At 41.2% G+C, this 21,956-nt stretch overlaps 2 protein-coding genes across 16 annotated transcripts in view; one reads left to right on the plus strand and one right to left on the minus strand.

Annotated features, from left to right (window-relative positions):
* PCCA (propionyl-CoA carboxylase subunit alpha) overlaps nucleotides 1-11,003 on the plus strand; it is a 223,243-nt gene extending 212,240 nt beyond the window's left edge. Inside the window, exons 23-24 of the mRNA XM_083610671.1 lie at nucleotides 8,177-8,254; nucleotides 10,634-11,003. Coding sequence (XP_083466797.1) covers nucleotides 8,177-8,254; nucleotides 10,634-10,702 — 147 coding nt within the window. The 3' untranslated portion in view covers nucleotides 10,703-11,003. The remainder of the gene's footprint in view (nucleotides 1-8,176; nucleotides 8,255-10,633) is intronic.
* GGACT (gamma-glutamylamine cyclotransferase) overlaps nucleotides 1-21,956 on the minus strand; it is a 69,023-nt gene that overhangs the window by 39,863 nt on the left and 7,204 nt on the right. For 7 of the 15 annotated variants that reach the window (XR_014547256.1, XR_014547259.1, XR_014547260.1 and 4 more), the window contains exons 2-3: nucleotides 13,339-13,838; nucleotides 11,976-12,104 (exon numbers count right to left, since the gene is read on the minus strand). Coding sequence is in view for 3 of the 15 variants with exons in the window: in XM_083611152.1 (XP_083467278.1) it covers nucleotides 13,348-13,821 (474 nt within the window). In the remaining 12 variants the exon portion in view is untranslated. Of the gene's footprint in view, nucleotides 1-1,789; nucleotides 3,204-11,577; nucleotides 12,105-13,338; nucleotides 13,839-21,956 lie in introns of those variants that run through there. The other 8 variants (XR_014547255.1, XR_014547257.1, XR_014547258.1 and 5 more) reach the window with 5 other exon arrangements.

Below are 21,956 nucleotides of genomic sequence, written 5' to 3' on the forward strand. Positions count from 1 at the left end.
AAGCTAGTCCATTACTGTAAAGGGAAATCTAGACATTTCTCGAACCTCTGGGAGCACTTGTGTTTTGGATAAGTGGGGGTACAATGATTGGTTCTTATTGCTGTCAGGGGAACGTCACTGACCTTTGATTAATCAAGGGTCAGAAAATCTAGGATGCGCTCTACCGAAATTCATTCTTTAAAGGAGTGTGGCGTAAAAAGTTTAATAATCGTCTGTCAAGCACTGTTAATTGCTGCTAATTATATTTTCAACTCTGTAGCTCCTGTTTCAGAATTTAATTTGGATGGAAGGGGGAAATGGCACTAATTATTTTACACAGATTTGGACAATGTCAAGGAATTCAGTCACGGCTGAATCCTCTTGATTTTGTTTTCTGCATAGGTGTCTGATGCCAACAAGTCAGAGAGATAGGGAGAACCTTGAAGGACACCAATAAGACAAAACAGCTGAGCTGCTTGGAGGGAGGATGGGGATATAAATGTATAAAATGCATGATGCTCAACGCATGGGGTTGAGACTTTTAAAATTGTGTTATCTTCAACCCCCACCCTCTTTTCCTTGTTTAGCTCAGGATGTCTCGTGTGGGCATGTTTGACACAGTTGGAATGACCTATCTGTCTTAATTTTTGCAAGAATTATGCCTTATCAGTAGTTGAGTATTGACAGTCTATTGTCACCACTTGCAAAACAACCAAGTACAAGTGTATATGGATATTGGGGACTTTCCTTTCGGTGCACTTTCCTTTGAGTTCAAAAAGAGGGTGGTGCTAAAATAAGATTCTAACTGTGCTGTTGACTGGCTCAGAGATGCAAGGTCTCGTCCAACTGTTGCCCCAATTGTTTTGGCTCCCCCCCCCCCATAAAGTTGTGTGTGATACTTCTCCCTCGCCTTCATCTCTGTGAGTCTTTCAAATATATCCTTTTCAAGCACCTGTGTTCGAAAATAATAAAGGTCTCTTTAAAAAAATGTAATGGAAGGGTTTTCACTTTTGCAGACGAGTCAGCAGGGCTGATATTGATCCAGCTTTTTAGGGAGCCCCAGTGCACCAGAAGGTGATACAGTAGAGGGCCTTGCAAGTCCTGGGAGCCTTCTGTCTAATTTGGCAGAAAAACACAATGTAGGGCAATAAAAGAAGGATCCTATACCGTAAGAAATCTCCATGCTCCCCCTTCCTCCTCCTCCTCCCCCCACCATAAAAAGAGGCTTAATTTTTTCAGCTGCACACAATGATTTGATGCTCACTCTTGCATTGAAACAGTTGCTGTCGGAAGAGGCAGGAAACAGTTTTCTTTTAATTGCTGAAATCATTCGGAAGTGCTTCGTGCGCTGCTTCTGTGCAGCAGATGCTGTGCATTAATTGGCCTGTGTAGGACTGACCCAGGGTTCCTTGCAGCGGGCCCAATGTTAGGCACGGGGTTTAAATAGCTTATTTATTATTTTGGATAAGCTGGCAAACATGGTATGTTCTTGCACGTGCTGTATTTCATGGTCTGCCGTTCCAATGTCATGTGGGTTTCCAGCCCTGGTAATGTATTAGCAGCAGGTAAGCTCTAAATAACATCCATCAGGAGCTAATTTTTTTTTTTTTTTACCCAGATACGCCAATGACTGATGAACCTGTCTTTTGTATGAATGTTTAGCACAGTAGAAAGCCATATGCCACTGGCACAGTTTCCTGTGCATTCTTTATAGTGGCTAGAGAGTAGTAGGGGGAAAATTTCTCTTGCATTTGCATCCTGTCATTTATGAACAGTTTGCACTTTCTAAAATAGCTCCAGGTTTTTGGTGTTGTTTTTGTGTGTGTGTGTGTGTTGGAAGGAACAAAATGTAGGGTTTAGGGTTTCTTAAAGGCAATCTGACTATTGCTCTTGTGTTCTTTATCCAGGGATATTAGAGCTCATCCTTAATAGGGAACCTTGTTTTGTAACTCCCCGTCTGTTCAAAACAGACCTTACCCCATTAGAAGGTCTTCCCTTGTGTGGGAGGACCACAGCTGTTACCGTAAATCTCATCCAGTAACTGTATAACCCCCCATTTTGTGGTTCTGAAGGATGAAATTGAGAAATGGAATACGGTGCACTCATCCTTTACCTCTCCAATTTTAGGCCCTTGCACATCATTTTCATGCTTTTATTCCAAATCAAACGACATTAGTGAGCAACACCACCCTCTGCTAAATGTCTAGCATCAAAGGCCCCTTTTCACAAGGCCGGCATTTTATTTCTTTTCTAAGGAGTGGGTGAATCAATCTCCTTCTCTCAAAATCTTGGCCATTTCTTCAAGGTTGTTGCAGGAAAGATGCAGCATTTGGAAATGGAGTTTCCACAAAGCAAACAAGGTCCCAACTTAAAAAGAAAGGAGGTGGGGGAAAAGCAAATGACCTTAAGAGGTTTCTGTTTCTTTAAATCTTTGTGAAAGAAGTGGTTCTAACTTCTTATGGTGGGATATTGAGGGCTTTAACAGAAATAAGAAGTGGTTGAAATCATTAGCACAACAAAGCAAACTATAAGCTTGAAGATAAAAGTCCCTGGGGGAAAAGTCCTCTGAAAATAAATGGGACTTGATAGATTTCCATATCATTTATAACTTCCCTTAATTACACTTGGAAGACTTGCCAGTAAAACTGGAAAATTGGCAGCCTATATCCATTATAGTAATTTTGCCGACCATGGCAAGCAGCTGGCTTTACTGGATTTTATTTCCCATCACTCACAATTAATCATCAGCTGGAGATGTCTGAAACTCTTCAGAACGTAGCAATACTGTGTGACATTTGGGCCTCCTTAAAATGCTAAAATCTGCTGAGTAAATGGGCCGAGCTTTCTTTTCCTTCAAGCAAACTCATTTTGGTGCAAGGCAGGCTGCTTGCTTAATGACTGCCACTTTGATAATCGGATGCGAATGTGAACCTTGACCCGGTGTCAAAGGAGAGGACGCAGCAAGCTGGGTGAAAGATATGAGACTCAGATCTGCAAACTTTACACCAATTAGACAGAGTGGAGAAATACATCAGTGCCGATTGGGTTTATCAGAAAGACTTGCAGGGCTTGTGACTGTTTTGTAAGCCTAACATTGAAGACATCCTGTCACAATCATTAAGTCTTTATCAGTTGATTCACAAAAGTCTTAAGGGAGTGGACTGGACCCACAAAGATCTCTTCTTAGGCCCTGCCCTCAGATTGGAGCTCTCTTCATTGTACCTCTGAATATAAACAGGCGAACAATTAATATTCCTGTTACTTTCTTGTGCATAGTGAAAATAGATTTAAACGTTCCTCCATTTTGCCAAGGAGCCCTGACATGACATTCATTATTATGTTGCCTATAACTTTCGAGACTGTACTAGTTCTAAAGTTTGTTATCTAAACAGATGGTTACCACCAACTCCAATTTTTGTTCTCCAATTCCTATTTTTCTTTAAACAGGTAGATAAACAGTTGAAATAATTTTCAAATGGAAATCTTGAGAATTTTGATGCAGGAAGCCATTGTGTACTTGGTGTGTTACACTTTGTTTTTGGAATGAAATGCAGTTTCGTTCCTAGTCAATGAACAATGAAATTAAATATTATTTATTTTCGTATTAATTTTAATCCCAGCAGTTTCAATTTTCTTTCTTCTGAAAAGCCGTTTTAATGAACCTCTGCATTTTGTTTTGTGTTTTTAGAGAATTTAAGGATGAAATTGATTACAATGGCCTCAGATGAGTAAGAATTCTGTGGATTTTATTTGATTTTCCCCTGCTCCCATTTGAGGTCACCACTGAAGCTATGATTAAAAGTATAAAGAGAATTTTAAATAATAACTATTTTTGATTACTGCAAACTGTCCTGTACAGTGTGATTTTTCTGCTTTTTTCCAGGTCAGTATCTTTAGAAGTGTAGAAAAGTTATTGAAATTTTTGTTTAAAGCCTAACTTAATCCTTAAATGAGGAAAGAGGATATTTTAGAGATCTCGAAGATATTCATTTTCCGGCTTAAATAATACAGGCAGGCAAAAAGATACACACAATTATGCAGTGAAAGAAACTGAACAAAGCCCAAGAGAATGAATGAAAGAGGAAAGGGAGATATATTGGCGACTAATTTTAGGATTTGCTGTTTTGCAACACAGTGGGGGAGGAGACATTAAGGATTGACATAAAGAACAATTATTAATGTGGGTGCTTAAGTGACACTTTCTCCTAAAGCCGTTTTAAATAAATTGGCTATTATTAGACATAATGCCGCAGTATTTAAACATTGAGTATCTATGGAAATAAAAGTTTTCACCTAAGACAGAGAACTAGCATAAGTTAGTTTTCTTGTAAGGGTTTGTTGGGTAAGTTTTCGCTAAATAATACTATTCCCAGTTACTTTGGGGAGTACGTGTTTGGATAGAGAAGGGAGATAGGGAACGAAGTTAGAGGTTCATAGAAGGAACCCATCAGACAACCCTCTGTGTAATTTTTTTAAAAATGTGGGGTTCTTGAATCTTTAGGAAATTGTTGCTATGGGGGCAGGAGGTTGAGTATATGTTTTTTAACAGGCCCAGAAAATTATGCTGTTGGCCCCTTTATATGTAAAATGTATTACGTTTGCATCAAGCATGCACACTTTTTGCAGTTTAGAACATGCTGATAGATTTGAAGCACTTAACATAGATGGTTTAGACTTTGGCAACTGGAGGCTTTTTTCACTTTGGAAACCTTCACCAATGACGAGATAAATCAAACTCATCTTGCAAAGCCCACTTCTAGAGCAGGGAATATTTCTGAGAGTGGGAGGCAAAGGGAGACCTCTGACAGCAAAGGCTGGGAAGGATGTAGGATGGATAAGGAGATCCCCTTGGTCCAGTGTTTTGAAGATTTGGAGAACTTAGCGGAACTCCTGAGCTTTCTGACAGTTCTCTGAGAAAGTTTGGGAACAGTAGGCCTACTGCAAATAGTGACAGGGCAGTATTTGCACGTTAATGGAATTTTTATGCCGGAATGCTTCTCTTGTTCATCAGTTAACCTAGTACCACTAATGCTATGTGCACAAGTCATGTATCAGTGCAGTGTTAAGCCTGATACGACACATTTGCTCTAATGTACTTGCACGTATCTCTTGTTTTGTAGCTCAGGATGGAAATAAACTACAGTGGTACCTTGGGTTACAGAAGCTTCAAGTTACAGACGCTTCAGGTTACAGACTCTGCTAACCCAGAAATAGTACTTCGGGTTAAGAACTTTGCTTCAGGATGAGAACAGAAATTGCGCTCTGGCAGCGCAGCGGCAGCGGGAGGCCCCATTAGCTAAAGTGGTATCTCAGGTTAAGAACTGTTTCAGGTTAAGAACGGACCTCCAGAACAAATTAAGTTCTTAACCCAAGGTACCACTGTACTCAAATCTTAGCTCCCTTTTGTAATGGAGGAAATTCACTTTCCTATGATTGTTCCTGACATGTTTTTGTCATCTGAGCTGTGTGGCATCCCCTTAAGGAAAAAAGTACCTATGTTACCATAGGAGATGGGAACAGTGACGTGCTTTCATATTGTACCTGGGTTAAGTCAACATGCTGAATGGGACTATTCTATGGTGTCTCCATTTTGCACGACAAATTTCGTACTCAACATTGTCCTATCCATTTAGGACTGTCTCTCATAACATGCCATGAACTTCTTTATGCAGCACATAGTGATGGCTACCAACTTGGGTGGCTTTTATAGATTATTGGACGACAGCCACTAGCCACAATGGCTACGTTCTGCCTCCACAGTCAGAGGCATAATGCCTCTGAACACCAGTTGTGGGGAATCACAGGTGTGCGATGACTGCTGTTGTGCTCATGTTCATCTTGCCAGCTTCCCACAGGCACCTAGTCCTGTGAGAACAGGATGCTGAACTAGATAGGTCCTTGGCCTGATCCAGCAAGTTCCTCTTAGGTTCCTATGAAGACAAGGAGGCGAAAAGTGTGTGGCGCTTCCTATTTAATGTATATGCGATGAAAAAACTGGTAGTGGTGTGTGTGCACCAATCACACGTGACTGCATAGCTGACTTGAGGAGGCCAGGGGCAGCATGAGATTAACTGCAGTTTTATTTGGGGTTTGAGATGTGGGCTAAGATGTGCAGCCAAAAGCTGCGCAAAGAAAATGGGCTTTGAGGAATGAGTTTCAGCCATCAGTATTCTGCGAGGGTGCCCAGACATAAGGGAAAGCAAGTGAGGATGTAAAATAGGAGACTTGAGTGGTTGAGGGTGCTGGAATTGGGATGTGGCAAGGGTGACAGGCATGAATGTATAGGAAGTGTGTGTGGAAATCTTGTTATATGTGAAGAGGGCACTGCTCTCTTACAGTGTCCCAGTTTAGTCCCAACAGCTGAGGGTGGTTCATTCCAGGTCAACAAAGAAGCAATGTGATTCAGTCTATTGTTCTCTTGCTGATGTGGAACAAGCACTTTTGAGCAACAGCCTTGAGAAACAAGCTGTATTCCTTTATATAACTTGACATCTTACTTTTCAATAAAATTGCAGTGTGTGTTTTCCGCAGGAAGGCTGTGGATTGTGGCTCCTCTCTGCACAGTTTATTTCATGTACACACAGTGCAATGCATGGATTGCCAGTGTGGCACCTTTGCCCACAGAGAGACCTTCCTTGGTGCCCACAGGGTCCCATCCCCTTGCTCAGATTAGGCTTAAAAGAAGCCTTCTTTGGGTGTTACCCCATGGGGAGCGGAGAGCTACCACACACATGTGATGCCCACCACAGTCTCTCTCTTTTGAAATCATGGCCATCGCCCTAGCAAGGTTGTTGACTCCTGATGTAATTGATGCTTATTACATGGAGGTGGTAATGTATGTAGGTATCAAGACAGGATGAAAGAAATGAGGTTCTTTTGGAGGGGCAACATAGAACAAGTACTTGAACACTTAGCAGATGTTTTATGGGACATATGAAGTCTGATGGTGATAAGAATTAGTGTGACAAATACACTTATGCATGCAGTAGATCTGTTCAACTTTTGTTATTTAATATGGTGTTTCCAGTGACAAAATTGCATATGTGGGTAGTATAATCTTGAAAGTATTAGTTCATGTAACTAGTATTTCAGACCATGTATAGGGAGAATCTCAAACTGCTCCCATCGCTGGTTTGGAAATAGTATAGTCTCTAGTGGAAATGATCTTTCATTGTGGGCTCTGAAGCATGTTACTTCAGATATGAAGTAAGGAAAGTCACACTTAAATTGTGATGTTTGAGGGGGAAATGACCCAAGGACAGAGAGCTACTTCATGCAATGCAAACTGGCTAGATTTTTTGGTTGTAAGTTGCTCTTGAGTTGCCTTGGGCAAGATAAAGCAACTAATGAATGTAATAAATAATAATAATCTCCCAACTTCCTGTAAAGCTGTGTATTTATCAGACAGAGATAGCTTGCCTAATTGGCATAGGATGTGCTTATCTCACATGATCAACTTTTTTGGGCTTAAAAAATAATCCATGGAGGTACACAATGGATCCACTGGTTACCTTGAGCATGTGAACAGTTTGTTAAGAGTTCAACTAGGCAGAAACAGAAAGTGAGAGTGCCACTCTGAATGAATATGAGACTGGGTGGTGGTATTTTGATTCCATAAAACTTGCATCTGGTCTGCAAATGTCTGCTTTTCTTAATAATGAAGAGACAAGGAATTCCACAGGGCTCTTTGAGGACTAGTAATCCAAGTGAACACTTCTCTTACTTTGGAAATTTCACCAGGCCTTGTGCATGCAATTGCTGATCCTTTCTTTACAAGGACTAAAACATGTATTTTGTTTTGCTTTGCTTTGCTTTGACTTGTCAGCTGAGATTCTTGGGAAGGTGAATTCTCTAGCCAGCCTCAAAAAATGCATATTTTTCCTGTGTTGGCAGTTTTCTGTACTGCATGCATAGCCTTGTTGAGTCAGAATCCATACAGTGGGAATTAGATGATGGTTAAAGCCTCTTCAAGAATTGAGTATCTGTAGGATCTGAACTCAAGTTTCTATCAGACCAGAGTACATCATATGGTGCATATCAGCATTAGAGTCTGAAGGTGACTTAAGAAAGGATCTACACATGGGATAAGAATTGTCTTTTTTCTTTGTTTAAAGACGTTTCTGTGTTAATTTTCCTGTTGACTTTAAGGTTATAATAACATTAGCATTTTAATGTCATCTTTTTTTGCTTTTACCAGGTTGCAGAAGGTCAGGAGGTCTGTGTGATTGAAGCTATGAAAATGCAGAACAGTTTGGTTGCTGCTAAAACTGGAAAGGTATGTCCAGACTAGATGTTTTAAGTAACTTGTCAAGTTGAGCACAAGCTTTATTTTTGAAAATAGATTTTATTATTGGCATCAATCTTGAACCTTATTGCACTGTTCTGTAACTGTGTGGTGACGCACACACTTTGAATTCACAAATGTTTATCAAATGTTCAGAATTATTTGTCTTGGCTGCAGCCTTTCTGTTCAGATTTGGCCTAGGCTACAATCCAATAGAGTTACAGTAGATGGGTCCAGTGTGCTTGTGCTGGATTGTGGCCCTAGAAATCAGAATCTGTGCCTTTGTAATTTCACTAATTGTTCAGCTAGGCCAGAGGTAGGCAACCTAAGGTCCGGGGGCCAGAAGTGGCCCAATCACCTTCTCAATCTGGCCTGCGGATGGTCTTGGAATCAGCGTGTTTTTACATGAGTAGAATGTGTCCTTTTATTTAAAATGCATCTCTGGGTTATGAACTGGCATAGGAATTCGTTCATATTTCCCCCAAAAAATAGTCCGGCCCACCACATGGTCTGAGGGACGGTGGACTGGCCCACGGCTGAAAAAGGTTGCTGACCCCTGAGCTAGGCAGTCCCAAAACATGTCATGCACAAATAGACTTTAGGACCACAATGCAGAGCATATGGCCAAAACTTTACACACAAGCAGTGCTTCTTTTTAAAATAAACAGTTCACTGCCCCTTCACGTGCTAAGCTTTTAAAAGTGCTTCATCCCAGTGGGTATGTGGTGGTAGTCACAAGGTTCTTTAGGTTGTTAGGAGGTGTCATCTCTGCTTTTGCTTTTTTTAAATTACCAGGCATAGTGCAAGTCCCATTTTTAAGCCCTATTGAGGCATTCAATGTCTATTTGTAATCAGGATTCTAAACAACACAAGGAGCCTCCCTAAGTACAGGAGGAAGCCCACTTCAGCACTTGATTCTTCAACTCGTGGAGGGATGAAAAAAAGCAAATGAGGATGTGCCAGAAGGAATAGGGCTTGGCAGTGTGCCCCTGCTATTCCTCACATAACTGTGATTGCGCATAGACACTGAATACTCAGACAGGGCGATACTCACGTATAGATAAATGTCAGTAGTTCTTGTTTACAGAACATTTGTGAAAATACATTATTTGGTACAAAACAGTTCCTGGTAGGCAATTTATAAGAGGCCTGGGTTTGTTTTTGTCTAGTGTGTGTATTAGGGCTGGGCGATACCAGCTTTTCAACATCGTGGTATATCGCCAGTAAAACCTCGTGGTTTGGTGATATACCGTGATGCTGAAAAAACAAGCTGCATTGGTCTCTGCCCACGAGGCACCGGCTGAAACCGCCCCAGCTCTCACCATGAGAGCTGAGGTGGTTTTACCCAGGCGCTTGTGGGCTGGGATAATGTAGCTTGTTTGCGCAGCTCAGCTGGGGATCGGGAAGGCTCCCCTCCCCAACCGAGACATCCCCGGTGCGAGCAGGCAGAGCGTTGGGGCTCCTTTAACTGCTTGCTGTGGGAACGGCACCTGCACTCCCCTCAGCTGCACAGTTTCATGGAGCCACCAGCTCACAAGAGCCAGTGCGGGGCTGGGTGCTCCTTTAACTGCTTGGCTGAGGCAAGGGCAGCCACACAGTCCAGCAGTTTAAAGATGCAGAGAGAACAAGAAACTGCATCAGCACCTCACCGATACAGCTTGTTTCTTCCTCTGTGCCGTATGAGGGCAGAGTTTGGATGGTGGCTTCACTCAGCGGTATATCGCTGGTGAAACCACCTCCGCTCCTGAGTCCCTCTTCTAGCAGCACCCGCTGGAGGAAGGCACTCTTTACTCCCTCCAGCAGACGGACCCGGTGGCAGTCTGCTCCTCATACTGGTCCTGGGCAATATATCGCCCAGGCCTAGTGTGTATTTGAATTTTAAAGCCCATTTCTACAGAAATGGTTATATGACATTTACAGTTGGGGGTGGGGGGGCCAACCAAACCTTTTGCATAGTTTGTAGATTTACTTTGGCACAAGCACCAAAGGTGATTGACAATAAAAATGCTAAACAATTGCAGCAATGAAAAGCAACAAACAAAACCAGCATCAAGCACAGCGCTATTTTAAAATAGTGTAAAAATTGTCTTATATTTACCAAAATCACCTTTAAAAAATCCAGATGTTAAAACACACAGAGAAAAACAAACTTCTTAAGTGTTTTGGATAAAATGAAGCACAATTAAAAACTTGGGCAATGTGTTTGATTATGTTCCAGGACATGCTTTTTAGATTTCTGTTTCATGTTGTATAAGGTCTTTAAAATGGAAATCTACCACTTATTTTCTTTGCACAGCCAACTGCAATTAAAAAAAGATTCTTGGCCTTGTTTTCAGAATCAAATTGATTTTTTCTTCCTTTGCACTGCAGGTGAAAGCTGTACATTGCAAAGCTGGTGAAACTGTCGGGGAAGGAGATGAGCTTGTGGAACTGGAATGAAACTATTTATTTCATATGTTGCCACAATTGACTAGCACCTTCTATGTTCCTCCACAAATTCAAATGAACATTAAGGTAGCAAGCAAATTATGTAAACTAAAACAATGCTATGGTATTTTTTTAAACTATCTTAAACAAGAGGCAAGGGTCCATATGGTTTACCTTGCTGAGACTGAACTTAAAATTGCCTCTGGATCTCATATCACTCCTTTTATAAATACCTGTACATAAGGGATTTGTAATTCTCTTCTGCAGTTCTACTGCTATCAAACAAATTAATAAAAGCATTTTTGCATATAAACTGTGTCATTTAAAGCCTTCACAACTTTGGTACTTTAACCTAAAACTGGGTCTCCACATGTAACAACAGAAATAATTTTGTACTGACTCCCCTACCTGTATACCAGTTTTATAAAAAATAAGCAAAGGGTGAGTTTTAATTGGCCAGTAGGCATGGGGAACCTCTAGCTCATGGGCTAAACTAAACCTGACAATGATCCTGACATTATATATGACCTCAGGCGTGGGGCAGGAAAAGATATGACTGCAAAGCAACAATCAGGAGTCTTAAGGAAGTTCCCAGTTCTTCCTTGGCAAGTGACACTTGTATTCAGTACCGTTTAAATCTGGTGTGAAATGCAAGCCCCACGGGGATTGGTTTTACTCAGGAGCCTCCAACTGGGAACTCCTGAATGCAGCTGCTCCCTACTGAAAGTAAGGCTGAAAGCTCATCATGAGAACAAACAGACCCTAGCCTGATCCTGTTTATCACCCCACACCAGGTGCATGCACTGTCATAACTCTCGTGACTGTAGAAGTGTCCTACACAGCAAGTCCCCACATCTAGATTTAATTTACTATAATAATGACAAATGTTTTAAGTAAATCATACTAAGCAGTTTTTTAAGTAATACAAATGTACACAATTTTAAAAATATCTATTACAAATTTTCTCATTATTTACAGTCAAAGATTAATAAACTGAATTTTGTCAAAATTTATACGACTATCACTCTACAATTAAAACAATCTGCCATCACCTTATTTTTACTTTGAAGCCTAACAAAAGCAAAAGAATGAATGGACTGTATAAGAGAGAAAGCTGAAACAAAGACATGAACATAAGTGAGCAATTGTATGTGTACAACCTTAAATAGTAGGATAATTAATACAATAGTAGGAGTAGCATTGTGTGTCTAATTAATATCAGGAACTGCTCTGCCCTTCAGTTGTACAGCAAGGTCACATTGGGTACTTAAGGAATATAACCAACCTTAAAAACTGCTTTCTTGCAGTTTTCTTGAGAATCTGCCTTCTTCCCTGCTGGCATATTTCAAAATTCTGAGCTATAAATGCAAAGAGGTTGTTGATTCTGTTCAGTAGTCTGTGGTCATTTATGGAGCTGAAACAGGCAGGAGGAGAATGTAAATATACTAAAACCTAATGAATAAAACTCCTGCCAACCTAGCAGTTCAAAAGCACGTCAAAGTGCAAGTAGATAAATAGGTACCGCTCCGGAAGGAAGGTAAACGGCATTTCCATGCGCTGCTCTGGTTCGCCAGAAGCGGCTTAGCTGTATGCCGGCTCCCTCGGCCAATAAAGCGAGATGAGCGCCGCAACCCCAGAGTCGGTCACGACTGGACCTAATGGTCAGGGGTCCCTTTACCTTTTTAATGAATAGAAACTATTATGTCCAGAAAGGTGGACAAATAAATGAAGAAGCAGAGGACTCCACATCACTTGGACTTCACTTTATGAGTCAATATTCTTAGTTCCTTCCAATTCCTGAACCATAACTTTCTCTGGAGCTCTTAAGGCCCATTTGACAAATCTGGCTCCTAGCAGCACTATGATGTCAACTCATTTTAATTCACGGATTTCGTAGTCATGCTAGTGATATACTGCCTGCAGGATCAGAGGTAACATGCCTCTAATATCACTTGCTGGGAACAGCAGCAGGAGAGGTACATGGCCTTTCTGATCTGCTTGTCAGTCTCACATAGGCATCCGCCTGGCCCGTGTGAGAAAAAGGATGCTGGCCTAAGTAGGCCTTTTGTCTCATCCAGCAGAGCTGTTCTTAAGTTTTTAACTTGTTGTTCCAGAGCAATGCCACTCCAGAACAATGCCACCTATCATGAGAGCCTGATGCTCTCATCATTTTTGCCCTCCATGCCCACTTAGAGCACCTGAAAGCCAGAGGACTGGACTTTGAGGGCATCAGCAAAGAGAATTCCCTTAGCAAACTCATTTGTCTCACAGTGCTTGATGAATGGATCTCTTACAAGGGCCATTTCCTTGCTTATGTGAAGGTTGTACAGTAATGCAAAAAGCTTGTTGTAAGCTGGAGGTTCTTTATCCCCCGGTTCATTGCTAGAAATACTGCAGTATTTTATCTTTGCTTTGCAAAACAGTATTCCCCCCTCCACCTCTTGATCAAGTTTTAAACAGAACTACAGAATTAAAGACATCCATGCATCTTGCATGACTAGGCAAGTTTAGTCTGAAAACCTGACTGGACCCCAAAATATTGGCTTGAAGGCAACTATATTATGGTCTGAAACATTAGTGCTTACTTTCTGTAAAAATGCTAGAGATTTTACTCAACTTCTTGATAATATGTCCATATCAGCTTTTACCTTCCAGTTTCAATCTCTGCTTTCCCTTAGTACATATGGAAGCCCGTGTTTCCCAAAGGAATCATAGTTGTCATAGTAAGGGAGATGTATCCATTCTGGCTGGTAAGTGGTGGTGCTATACACATAGCATTCCAGGATGCTGTTAACAGCTGGCGTCCCTTCAGGTGGACTACTTTCATCTTCCTGCTCAACAACTTCAATTCTCACTGGGGTTCGCTGATACATGTCTGGACAACTTTCAAACTCATCAAGGAATTGCAACATCTGGTCATTGACAGCATAAATCTCTCCAGTGACACGGTGTCCCGTTCCTGGGATATTCAGCAAATAAGGAACGTTGTATTTCCCGGCAATCACTAGGGGGTATTTCTCCACTGTGAGCCCCCTGCCCTGGAATCTGGCTGTCCCATTAGCACCATTTATCATGTATGGGTAGTTGGGCTGGCCTTTCTTAAGGGTCCCGTAGACAAAGACACGAACCATTCCTCTGACGAAAGGAACTGAAATAAACAAAAATAAGCTTTGATACATTATTGCACTTGTGAGTAAACATTGTTCCTTAAAAGCTTGTTATTACAGCAATATTTAGCAAATACGGTTGCTTTAAAACAATCCAAGGAATACAAGCTGGCTATTTTTCTAACGCCAGTTATAATTTACAATACAAGTGTCAAAAGGAAGAAAGCAAAGATCATAGCAAAAAGAAGAAACAGTTGCTTATTGTTCGACAGCAAGCACTCCAGTTATCAGTTCACACTGTCCAATTCCTTCATGCAATAGTGTATGGGGTCACAAGATTCATTATGAACAGGGCCATCTAATCTAAGCAACCATTTTCAGGATCCCATTGTTTTCAGCATGTATGTACAACCCAACTCTTTCTGCAAGTGAGCATGTATGTGGTTGGTTTGGTTACTGTATATGAATTCCAGTTGACATACTCATTACCAAAAGTTATGACAGGCTTCATGTACATGATGTAGCCATTATGTACAGTACCTGCCCTGCAATCTGTGTATTAAATATGTCTCAGAAGCAATCTATTTTTAAAAAAATAAAAAGTCATTTTTTAAATAAAGTCTCTAAATGATCAATAATTCTAAAACGCAATTATTACAATCCCAGTGAATACAAAGGTGGTATGTTATTTTAACAATGCTACCTCCTTGGGTCCAACAGATATTAAAACAAATTCACAGGAGGGATGTGTGCAAGTTTGGAATATTCAGCAAAATACTGGACCAGCTCTGGAAATCCATAAGCCACCAAAAGATTGTATGTGAAATACACCACCACTTTTGAAAGTAGAACAAAGGATACAAAGTCAGAGTCACTTAAATATTGCTCCCAAAAAACCCTCCCCCCCATTGGGGTTAGTGCATTTAATTCTTATTATTTCCATTTATAGACCACTTACAGTCTGAAAGAGACAAAGAAACACACAAAACATTTTTCATTGCTCTTAGTTCCAAGGTATACCAAAGAGTAGAACAGGCTTCACAATGCCAACCAAGACACTTGGGGGTGACAGTGTCAAGAGCTCTACACACACTCTGGGAAGGCCAGCCTTTAGTCAATTACAACCTTCAGGTCAGTGGCATCAATCTCACCATGTAAGGGGGACTGGGGTTTTCTACCCCAACCCAGCTAGGAGCTGTTGCAAGAGGTTGAAAAAAGCCTCATTCCAAGGGCAGCCATTTTCTCCACTCTTGGTCAGACAAGCCCCTAATTCTTACTCCAGTTTTAAAGCAGAGGTTGAATTTCAGCTTCCTCAAAAGTCAAATTTGCAAGGCTTACACAATGGTCACTGCTCATATCCTGCCAAAGACCTAGCCTTCGTTGCATTACACCATTTCCAAAAATGTTTGATGTTTCTCACCAGGAGATGTCTGTCACAGATTGTGACTCTAGCTTTTGGCATGAGTGTGGCACTAGTGTTTTGCAATACACCTGGCTGACTAGTTTGATGTTCTATTTTGGGAACAGCTTTCCCAGTATAGGGCAAAAGAGCCTCCAATTTACTAAAGTAATGAAAAGGTTTCCATTTTATTCCTTGGCTACTGTTCAAAGTATTCTGCCTCCCAGATGAACCTTTCTCCCTCCCTTCATGATGTTTCTGTCCAACTAAAGCCCAGAACATCTGATGCTTCCCCAAATTTTGCTATCAGTCATGAACTGCTAGGAGAGACAGTCTCTCCCCCCCTCCAACACAGCAGTTTGGTCTTTAATTGCCAGATGCAGAAAATCTTCAGAAGGTGAGCAGGACACCTGGCCCTCACTTTACACAGAGGGTCATTATGAGGCATATTCCAATTTTTTCCTATTCTTTCATAACAGTTCATTTATTTATTGAGGGAGGATATAGTGCATATTTTTCTGAATAAAAAGCAGAGCAACATTTCATCATTGTGGTTCAAGAGGTTTACTTTCAGAGAATGTTAAGATTAAGAGAGCCAGGGTGATAGAATAGAGAAGAGACTGTGCTTCCAGTATAGTCATTTCATGTGGAATGGCCATGCTCCATTCGCTCCCTAATTACAGGGCATTCACAAAATACTATCTGAGAAGACATCCAATTATTGTGTTCCTGTATTTCCCCTGCAATTTTTCTGTCTTCTTGGACAGTCTTTTCTCATGCCCACTCCCTCAAATTTCAGAAGAACAGAAGGGTTGCTCAGCCTCCCCCGGTGCAGATGTCTTTAGCACTATTCTTGTTAAAAGGGTGTGGCTTTGATGTGGGCCGTGACCTATCAGGAAAGTGAACCTATTGCCACTTAGCACATGTGATGGGTGTCACTTAATGACCCAATTTGGGTCCCCCCCTCAGTCAGGAAGAAAAGCATGATTATAACACCATAATGCTATCATGCTCTAATTATGGTGTTGTAACATCATAAATATCTCACTTTTATGTAATAAAAAACTGGGAAATTATTTTAGCTGCAATTAAAAGCTCAATTTAAAAAGTTAGAATGAGCTCATAAAACAGTAACTCCCACAAGAGTTAGCAGTGAATATGTGCTGGGCAGCACGTGGCCCAACCCACAGCAATGATGTCACACGCACTGGTGTGGATACAGCATAGATGTAGAAACAAAAAAGTGCACTACTCCCAACAGTGTGCAAAGTCAATTAAAATTCAATTCAAACATTATAAACAGAAGACCTGGCTAGCAGAAGGAGCTCTGCCTGGAAGCAACCTAAGACTAAAAAAATTAAGATGGCTTCTCCAAAGGTACGTCCTGATTTCCTTACCTTTTAAAGATTTCTCAGATAGTGTCTATAAGCATGTAGACAGGGGTGATCCAGTAGGCATTATATACTTGTGAAACCTGCATACCCTCCAACATTTCTCCAATGAAAATAGAGATGTCCTATTTCTTCATAATGATCATAATCCAACATATATATAAAAAAATTAAAATCCCTATATAGGGCTGTGTTCAGATGTCTTCTAAAGGTTGTATAATTATTTATCTCCTTGGGTTGGGGTCACATAACTCCATACCTTCCAACATTTATCTTATGGAAAGAGGGACATCCTAAGGAAAAGGAGGACACTCCAGAATCAAATCTGAAACCAGGACGGCTTCTGTAAATCTGGGACTGTCCCTGGAAAATAGGGACACTTGAAGGGTCTGAACCTGCAGAGTCTCAGCAACTGCCTCTACCAGGGAGTACGTAGGCCTCACAAAAGCCTTTAACAATTCATTTCACATGCATTTCACAAGCCATTCTCTCTTGACACACAATCTGGAAATTACCAGTGTAGCACCTACAAACATGACCCTAGCAGTCCTTGGTTCCATTCCCATCTCCCTAGTTGAGAGTCAGTGTGGACTCATGATCTGAGTTTTAGTCTATAGCTAGGGAGGCATATTCAAATTCTCCATTAGCTAACCAAGGGAATTTTGGGCCAGTCGCTGGCTCCACTGGCAGAGGAAGAGGAGTGGGGGGGGGAGCGCACCGCTCCCAGCAGCGCAATCCCAGCAGGATGCCATTGCAGCTGCCACCCGCCCGCGCTGGGAACCCCACCTCCACCTGCTCTCTGCCCCCCCTCCCGGTGCCACAGCATGAAGGTATGCCACTGGCTGGCTTTAGCCTAGCCCACTTCACAGATTGTTGGGAGGATAACAAGGGGAAGAAGAGTACCATATATACTGCCTTCAGCTTCCTGGAGGAACAGAGATAGAAATAAAATAATGTTGGCAGGGAAAATTTCTCAGGCTCAGCTCCTCATACACTATGAAATTGACAGTGTTTCTGTGAAACCCTTTACACACTCAAAAAGCACTGCTGAAAAATTCCCAGAGAAAATTAAGCTTACTGGTCAAAGCGCTGTCATTTAAGAAAATACATCCCCTTTGACCACCAGGACTTAACATTGTTCTTATACACCTCAGTGCTGTAGAAATGAATACTATTTTACAAAAACACATGGCTCTTCTCTCAAAACCACGGTGCTGTCTTTCCAAAATGCCACCCTGTTTTGCCCTGATATTTCATCCACTTTCAGCATTGTATGTTTACCCTTCATGACATCAAATGGGTTAAGAGGCTACAGCTTGTTCTCCTACAAAGGAAAGAACATTAATATTGGGTTGCTCCAGTTCCTCTTTGGGAGGAAAAAAAAAATCATTATCTTTCAGATTGTGTTTTGAATAACAAACACAGACCCTTTAGGAAGAAACTTGTCCCAGTGGGAATTGAGAGAGGATCAGAGTTAAGCACTGAAACATGCAATTAATTCCCATTAGGGGATTAGGGCACTCATGTTCACTTTGAATCAGAAAAAGTGAATTGTGAATTAAATTGTTCACAACCAAGAGGTTACTTGTCAGAGTTAATAAGTTAAAATATAAAAAGGGGAAATGAAAATGCACATTAAAATCTCCATAGTAAGTACAGCATCTGCCCACAAAAGATATGCTTCATTTACATTAAGCAATTTCTTTACTGTGTATATGAAGCTATACTTTTTGTGGGGGGAGGGATAAGTTTCTTAAAGGGAGAGTTTTCATGACTGAAATCAGAAATAGTTCCTTGCATCTGCAAAGGTTCTGCTAAACATTCTGTGTTCTATGTCTTGGATTCTATTCTTATTTGTCTCTTGTAGGTTAGTGTTAAAGTCTGTAGCAAAAGCATGGCAAAATTGGATTGGCATTCCTTCATATATACAGCAAACAAGTTCCACTTTGCACAGCAGCCCATCACCTTTGCCAACTTTATGTTAAATGTCAGTTTCATTGCCTGGTTCTTTGCCATAGCCTTTACAACCAGGCACCTAATGTGAAACGTTTTCCAATTTTTAATCAATTCCATCCATGCTGCAACTAACATGAAACATATCTAGGGCTTATGCAGGGTATTTTTGTTCTTTCCATCCCAAATATTTAGGAGCATCATCAATGGGCATAATGTCACCTCCTGTTTATTTATTTATTACACCCCTACAGGTCATATCACAGTAGGTCACTACTTGCAGACAATCTCACCACATATAGAGATGAGAACCTCTCTGACCATATTTTCTCCAGCAGTTACAACCAGTGTTAGAAACTTTTCATCAAATGGCACCTTAAACCCAGGTTAAAGTTGCCACAATGGAATGTCTAGACACCTTTTTTTGCAGTGAAATCTGTTCTAATTTTTTGTTGCTGTTGTTGATACCAAACAACAAAGGGATCTAACAAAAAAACTGGTAAGTGCAATAACATCATAAAAACTAACACTCTTTTACACGCAAGGAAAAAAGGTAAATGACCCCTGTACAATTAAGTCCAGTCAAAGGTGCCTATGGGGTGCGGCACTCATCTCGCTTCAGGTCGAGGGAGCTGGCATTTGTGCATAGATAGCTTTCCGGGTCATGCAGTCAGCATGACTAAACCGCTTCTGGCACAACAGGACACTGTGACGAGTGCCAGAGCACATAGAAACACTGTTTATCTTCCCACCGCAGTACCTATTTATCTACTTGCACAGGTATGCTTTTGAACTGCTAGGTTGGCAACAGCTGGGACAAAGCAATGGAAGCTCATCCTGTTGTGTGGATTCGAACCGCCGACCTTTCAATCAGCAAGTTTAGACCACAGCGCCACCCATGTCCCACTTTTACACGTACCCTGTGTCCACACCCAGATTGTCAGTTTATCGCACCCCAACCTCTTTTTAACATTCACTTCTTCCTCCTAGAACATCTTCCCTCTCTATTCCTAGATCATTATTACTTTTGGAGCTGCTGGCACATCCGTCCAACCAAAAACCTACTGCATGGCCATGGGATGGATGGCAGTTCAGAAACCCACTGGTGATCCCCAACCCAGTTCGAGAATAGCTGTGCAGGGAACATAAAAACTTGATAACTGTTTTGTGCTATTTTAGGTGGTCCTAACAACAGAGCCTAGGGCTTGCCGATCAGAAGGTCGACGGTTCAAATCCCCGCGACGGGGTGAGCTCCCGTTGCTTGGTCCCAGCTCCTGCCAACCTAGCAGTTGGAAAGCACTTCAAAGTGCAAGTAGATAAATTGGTACCGCTCCAGCGGGAAGGTAAACAGCATTTCCGTACACTGCTCTGGTTCGCCAGAAGCGGCTTAGTCATGCTGGCCACATGACCAGTACGCCTGCTCCCTCAGCCAATAAAGCGAGATGAGCGCCGCAACCCCAGAGTCGTTCGCGACTGGACCTAATGGTCAGGGGTACCTTTACCTTTACCTTAACAACAGTGCAGCTTTTTGGATTTTTTGCTAATGGCTATGCAAATATTTCATATGCTATTCAAAAGTTAACAGACTGATTTCAAAAGAAATCAGACTAACCTTGAAACCTTCATTTTCTTCAGTCATTTGTATAAAACAACCCTTTCACTAGCATTCAAAGGTTATTTAGCCACCTTGTGGCAAAAATAAAGAATAGTATTTAATACTGAGTTTCATATGAGCTGTCAAAAAACAAAACAACTCTTCACCCCCCAACATCAGGCTTCACAATGGCTGAAATAAAATGTGCTTTTCCTTGTAATCAAAGATTGAAAGTTGATGTTCCAACACTTCACCAATTTCGCCTAGAGAGAAATCAGGCTTTATAATGTACAATATCCTCCAGGACAAAACAACCTATTCAAAAAGATACTGTCATGAAATATTCATAGTGCAGTCATTAAAGTTTAATATCCTGGGAAAATGAGTGAAATCTGTATGTCATCTCTTCAAGCGATTTCTTTTAACTACGACTGACAGCCTATCCAATTGTTGGTACAGCTGATTTGCTTAGGACTATATTTTAAAAAGGGGATGCAAAAAATGACAGAACGTAAAGGCATATTGTGCAACTTGAGAACACCCTTGGCAAACACAACAAGGATCCCCCAGCCAGGCCAACTGTACATTTCAGACTGTACATTTATTTTAACTAGCTAGTTTAATAGTTAATTTCTATTAGTGATTTCTTTTTGGAGGGGCTGGCTAAAAATATATATATGTAATATGAGAAGTGGTATAGTACCCAAGACTGCGCAGTGTGAAGACTGTTTCAGTCTAACCTGTCACAACCTCTTAGGCGGCTTTAAGCAAACCACTACCTTCAAACCCTACCTGCCACAATCAGATGATAATAAAAGCTTATCTAACCTTACAAGGTTGTTGTTAAGATTTACATTTACAGAACTAGTGGGAGTGTAATCCTATGAACACATATTATCAAGTAAATGTAATGAAAAGTGGGATATACTTCCATATATATATATATATATATATATATATATATATATATGATTTTGTTTTAAAAACACTAATTTGAATGCCCTTTACTTATTTTTCAGTTAGCAGAGGGCAGCAGTATGACGCAGTATATGCGGAGGAGAATGTTTATATACAGTCCTGTACATGTGGCAGCGACTCACATACACTAGAGAAAATAACTGGCTACACTCCACTGGTGGCAGATACCTGTGTCTTCAGAAAAGTAGGTTCTCTCTCTTTGTTCCAGTTTAGTATATTTATACTGTCCCATAGAGCTGGATATGACTGTAGCTCAGTGGCAGAACATCTGCTTTGCATGCAGAAGGTCCCAGGTACTATTCCTGGCATCTGGCAGGACTGGAAATATACTGTCTGAAACCCTGAAGAACCACTGCCAGCCAGTGTGGACAATATTGACCTGGATGGACCTGTGGTTTGTCTTGGTTTCAGGTAGATTACTGTGTTCTTATGTTCCTAACTTAAAGAGAGCCACTGACATACAAGCCAGCTCTCCATTGCCTAGCTCTGCCTTGGGTTTCCATTTTGTGGCCCTCATGTACAGTACACTTGCAACATACGTGCATTTAACTTGTACACATTCAGCATTATGTGCTTGGCATAAAATAAAAGGGGGTAGATGTCGTGGGGGGGCCTTGCAAAAAGTTGCAGCCTTACTGTACACTAAAACACATATCTGTTCTCAGTATTCTAAAACAGAATTCAGGATGGTGCTAACTAGACAGACAGAGGCAGGTTCAGTGTACTCCCCAGGGATGTCTCTGGGTAGATCCTCTCCCCTTAAGCAAATGTTGCCGTTCACTTCTCTAGGACAAGTAAGGAGTTGCATTTGGGGACAGATTAAGGCAAAATCTTCTCTCCCCGC

This window comes from Podarcis filfolensis (genome assembly GCF_964270895.1).
Source record: "Podarcis filfolensis genome assembly, chromosome: 4".
Classification (NCBI taxonomy): domain Eukaryota; kingdom Metazoa; phylum Chordata; class Lepidosauria; order Squamata; family Lacertidae; genus Podarcis; species Podarcis filfolensis.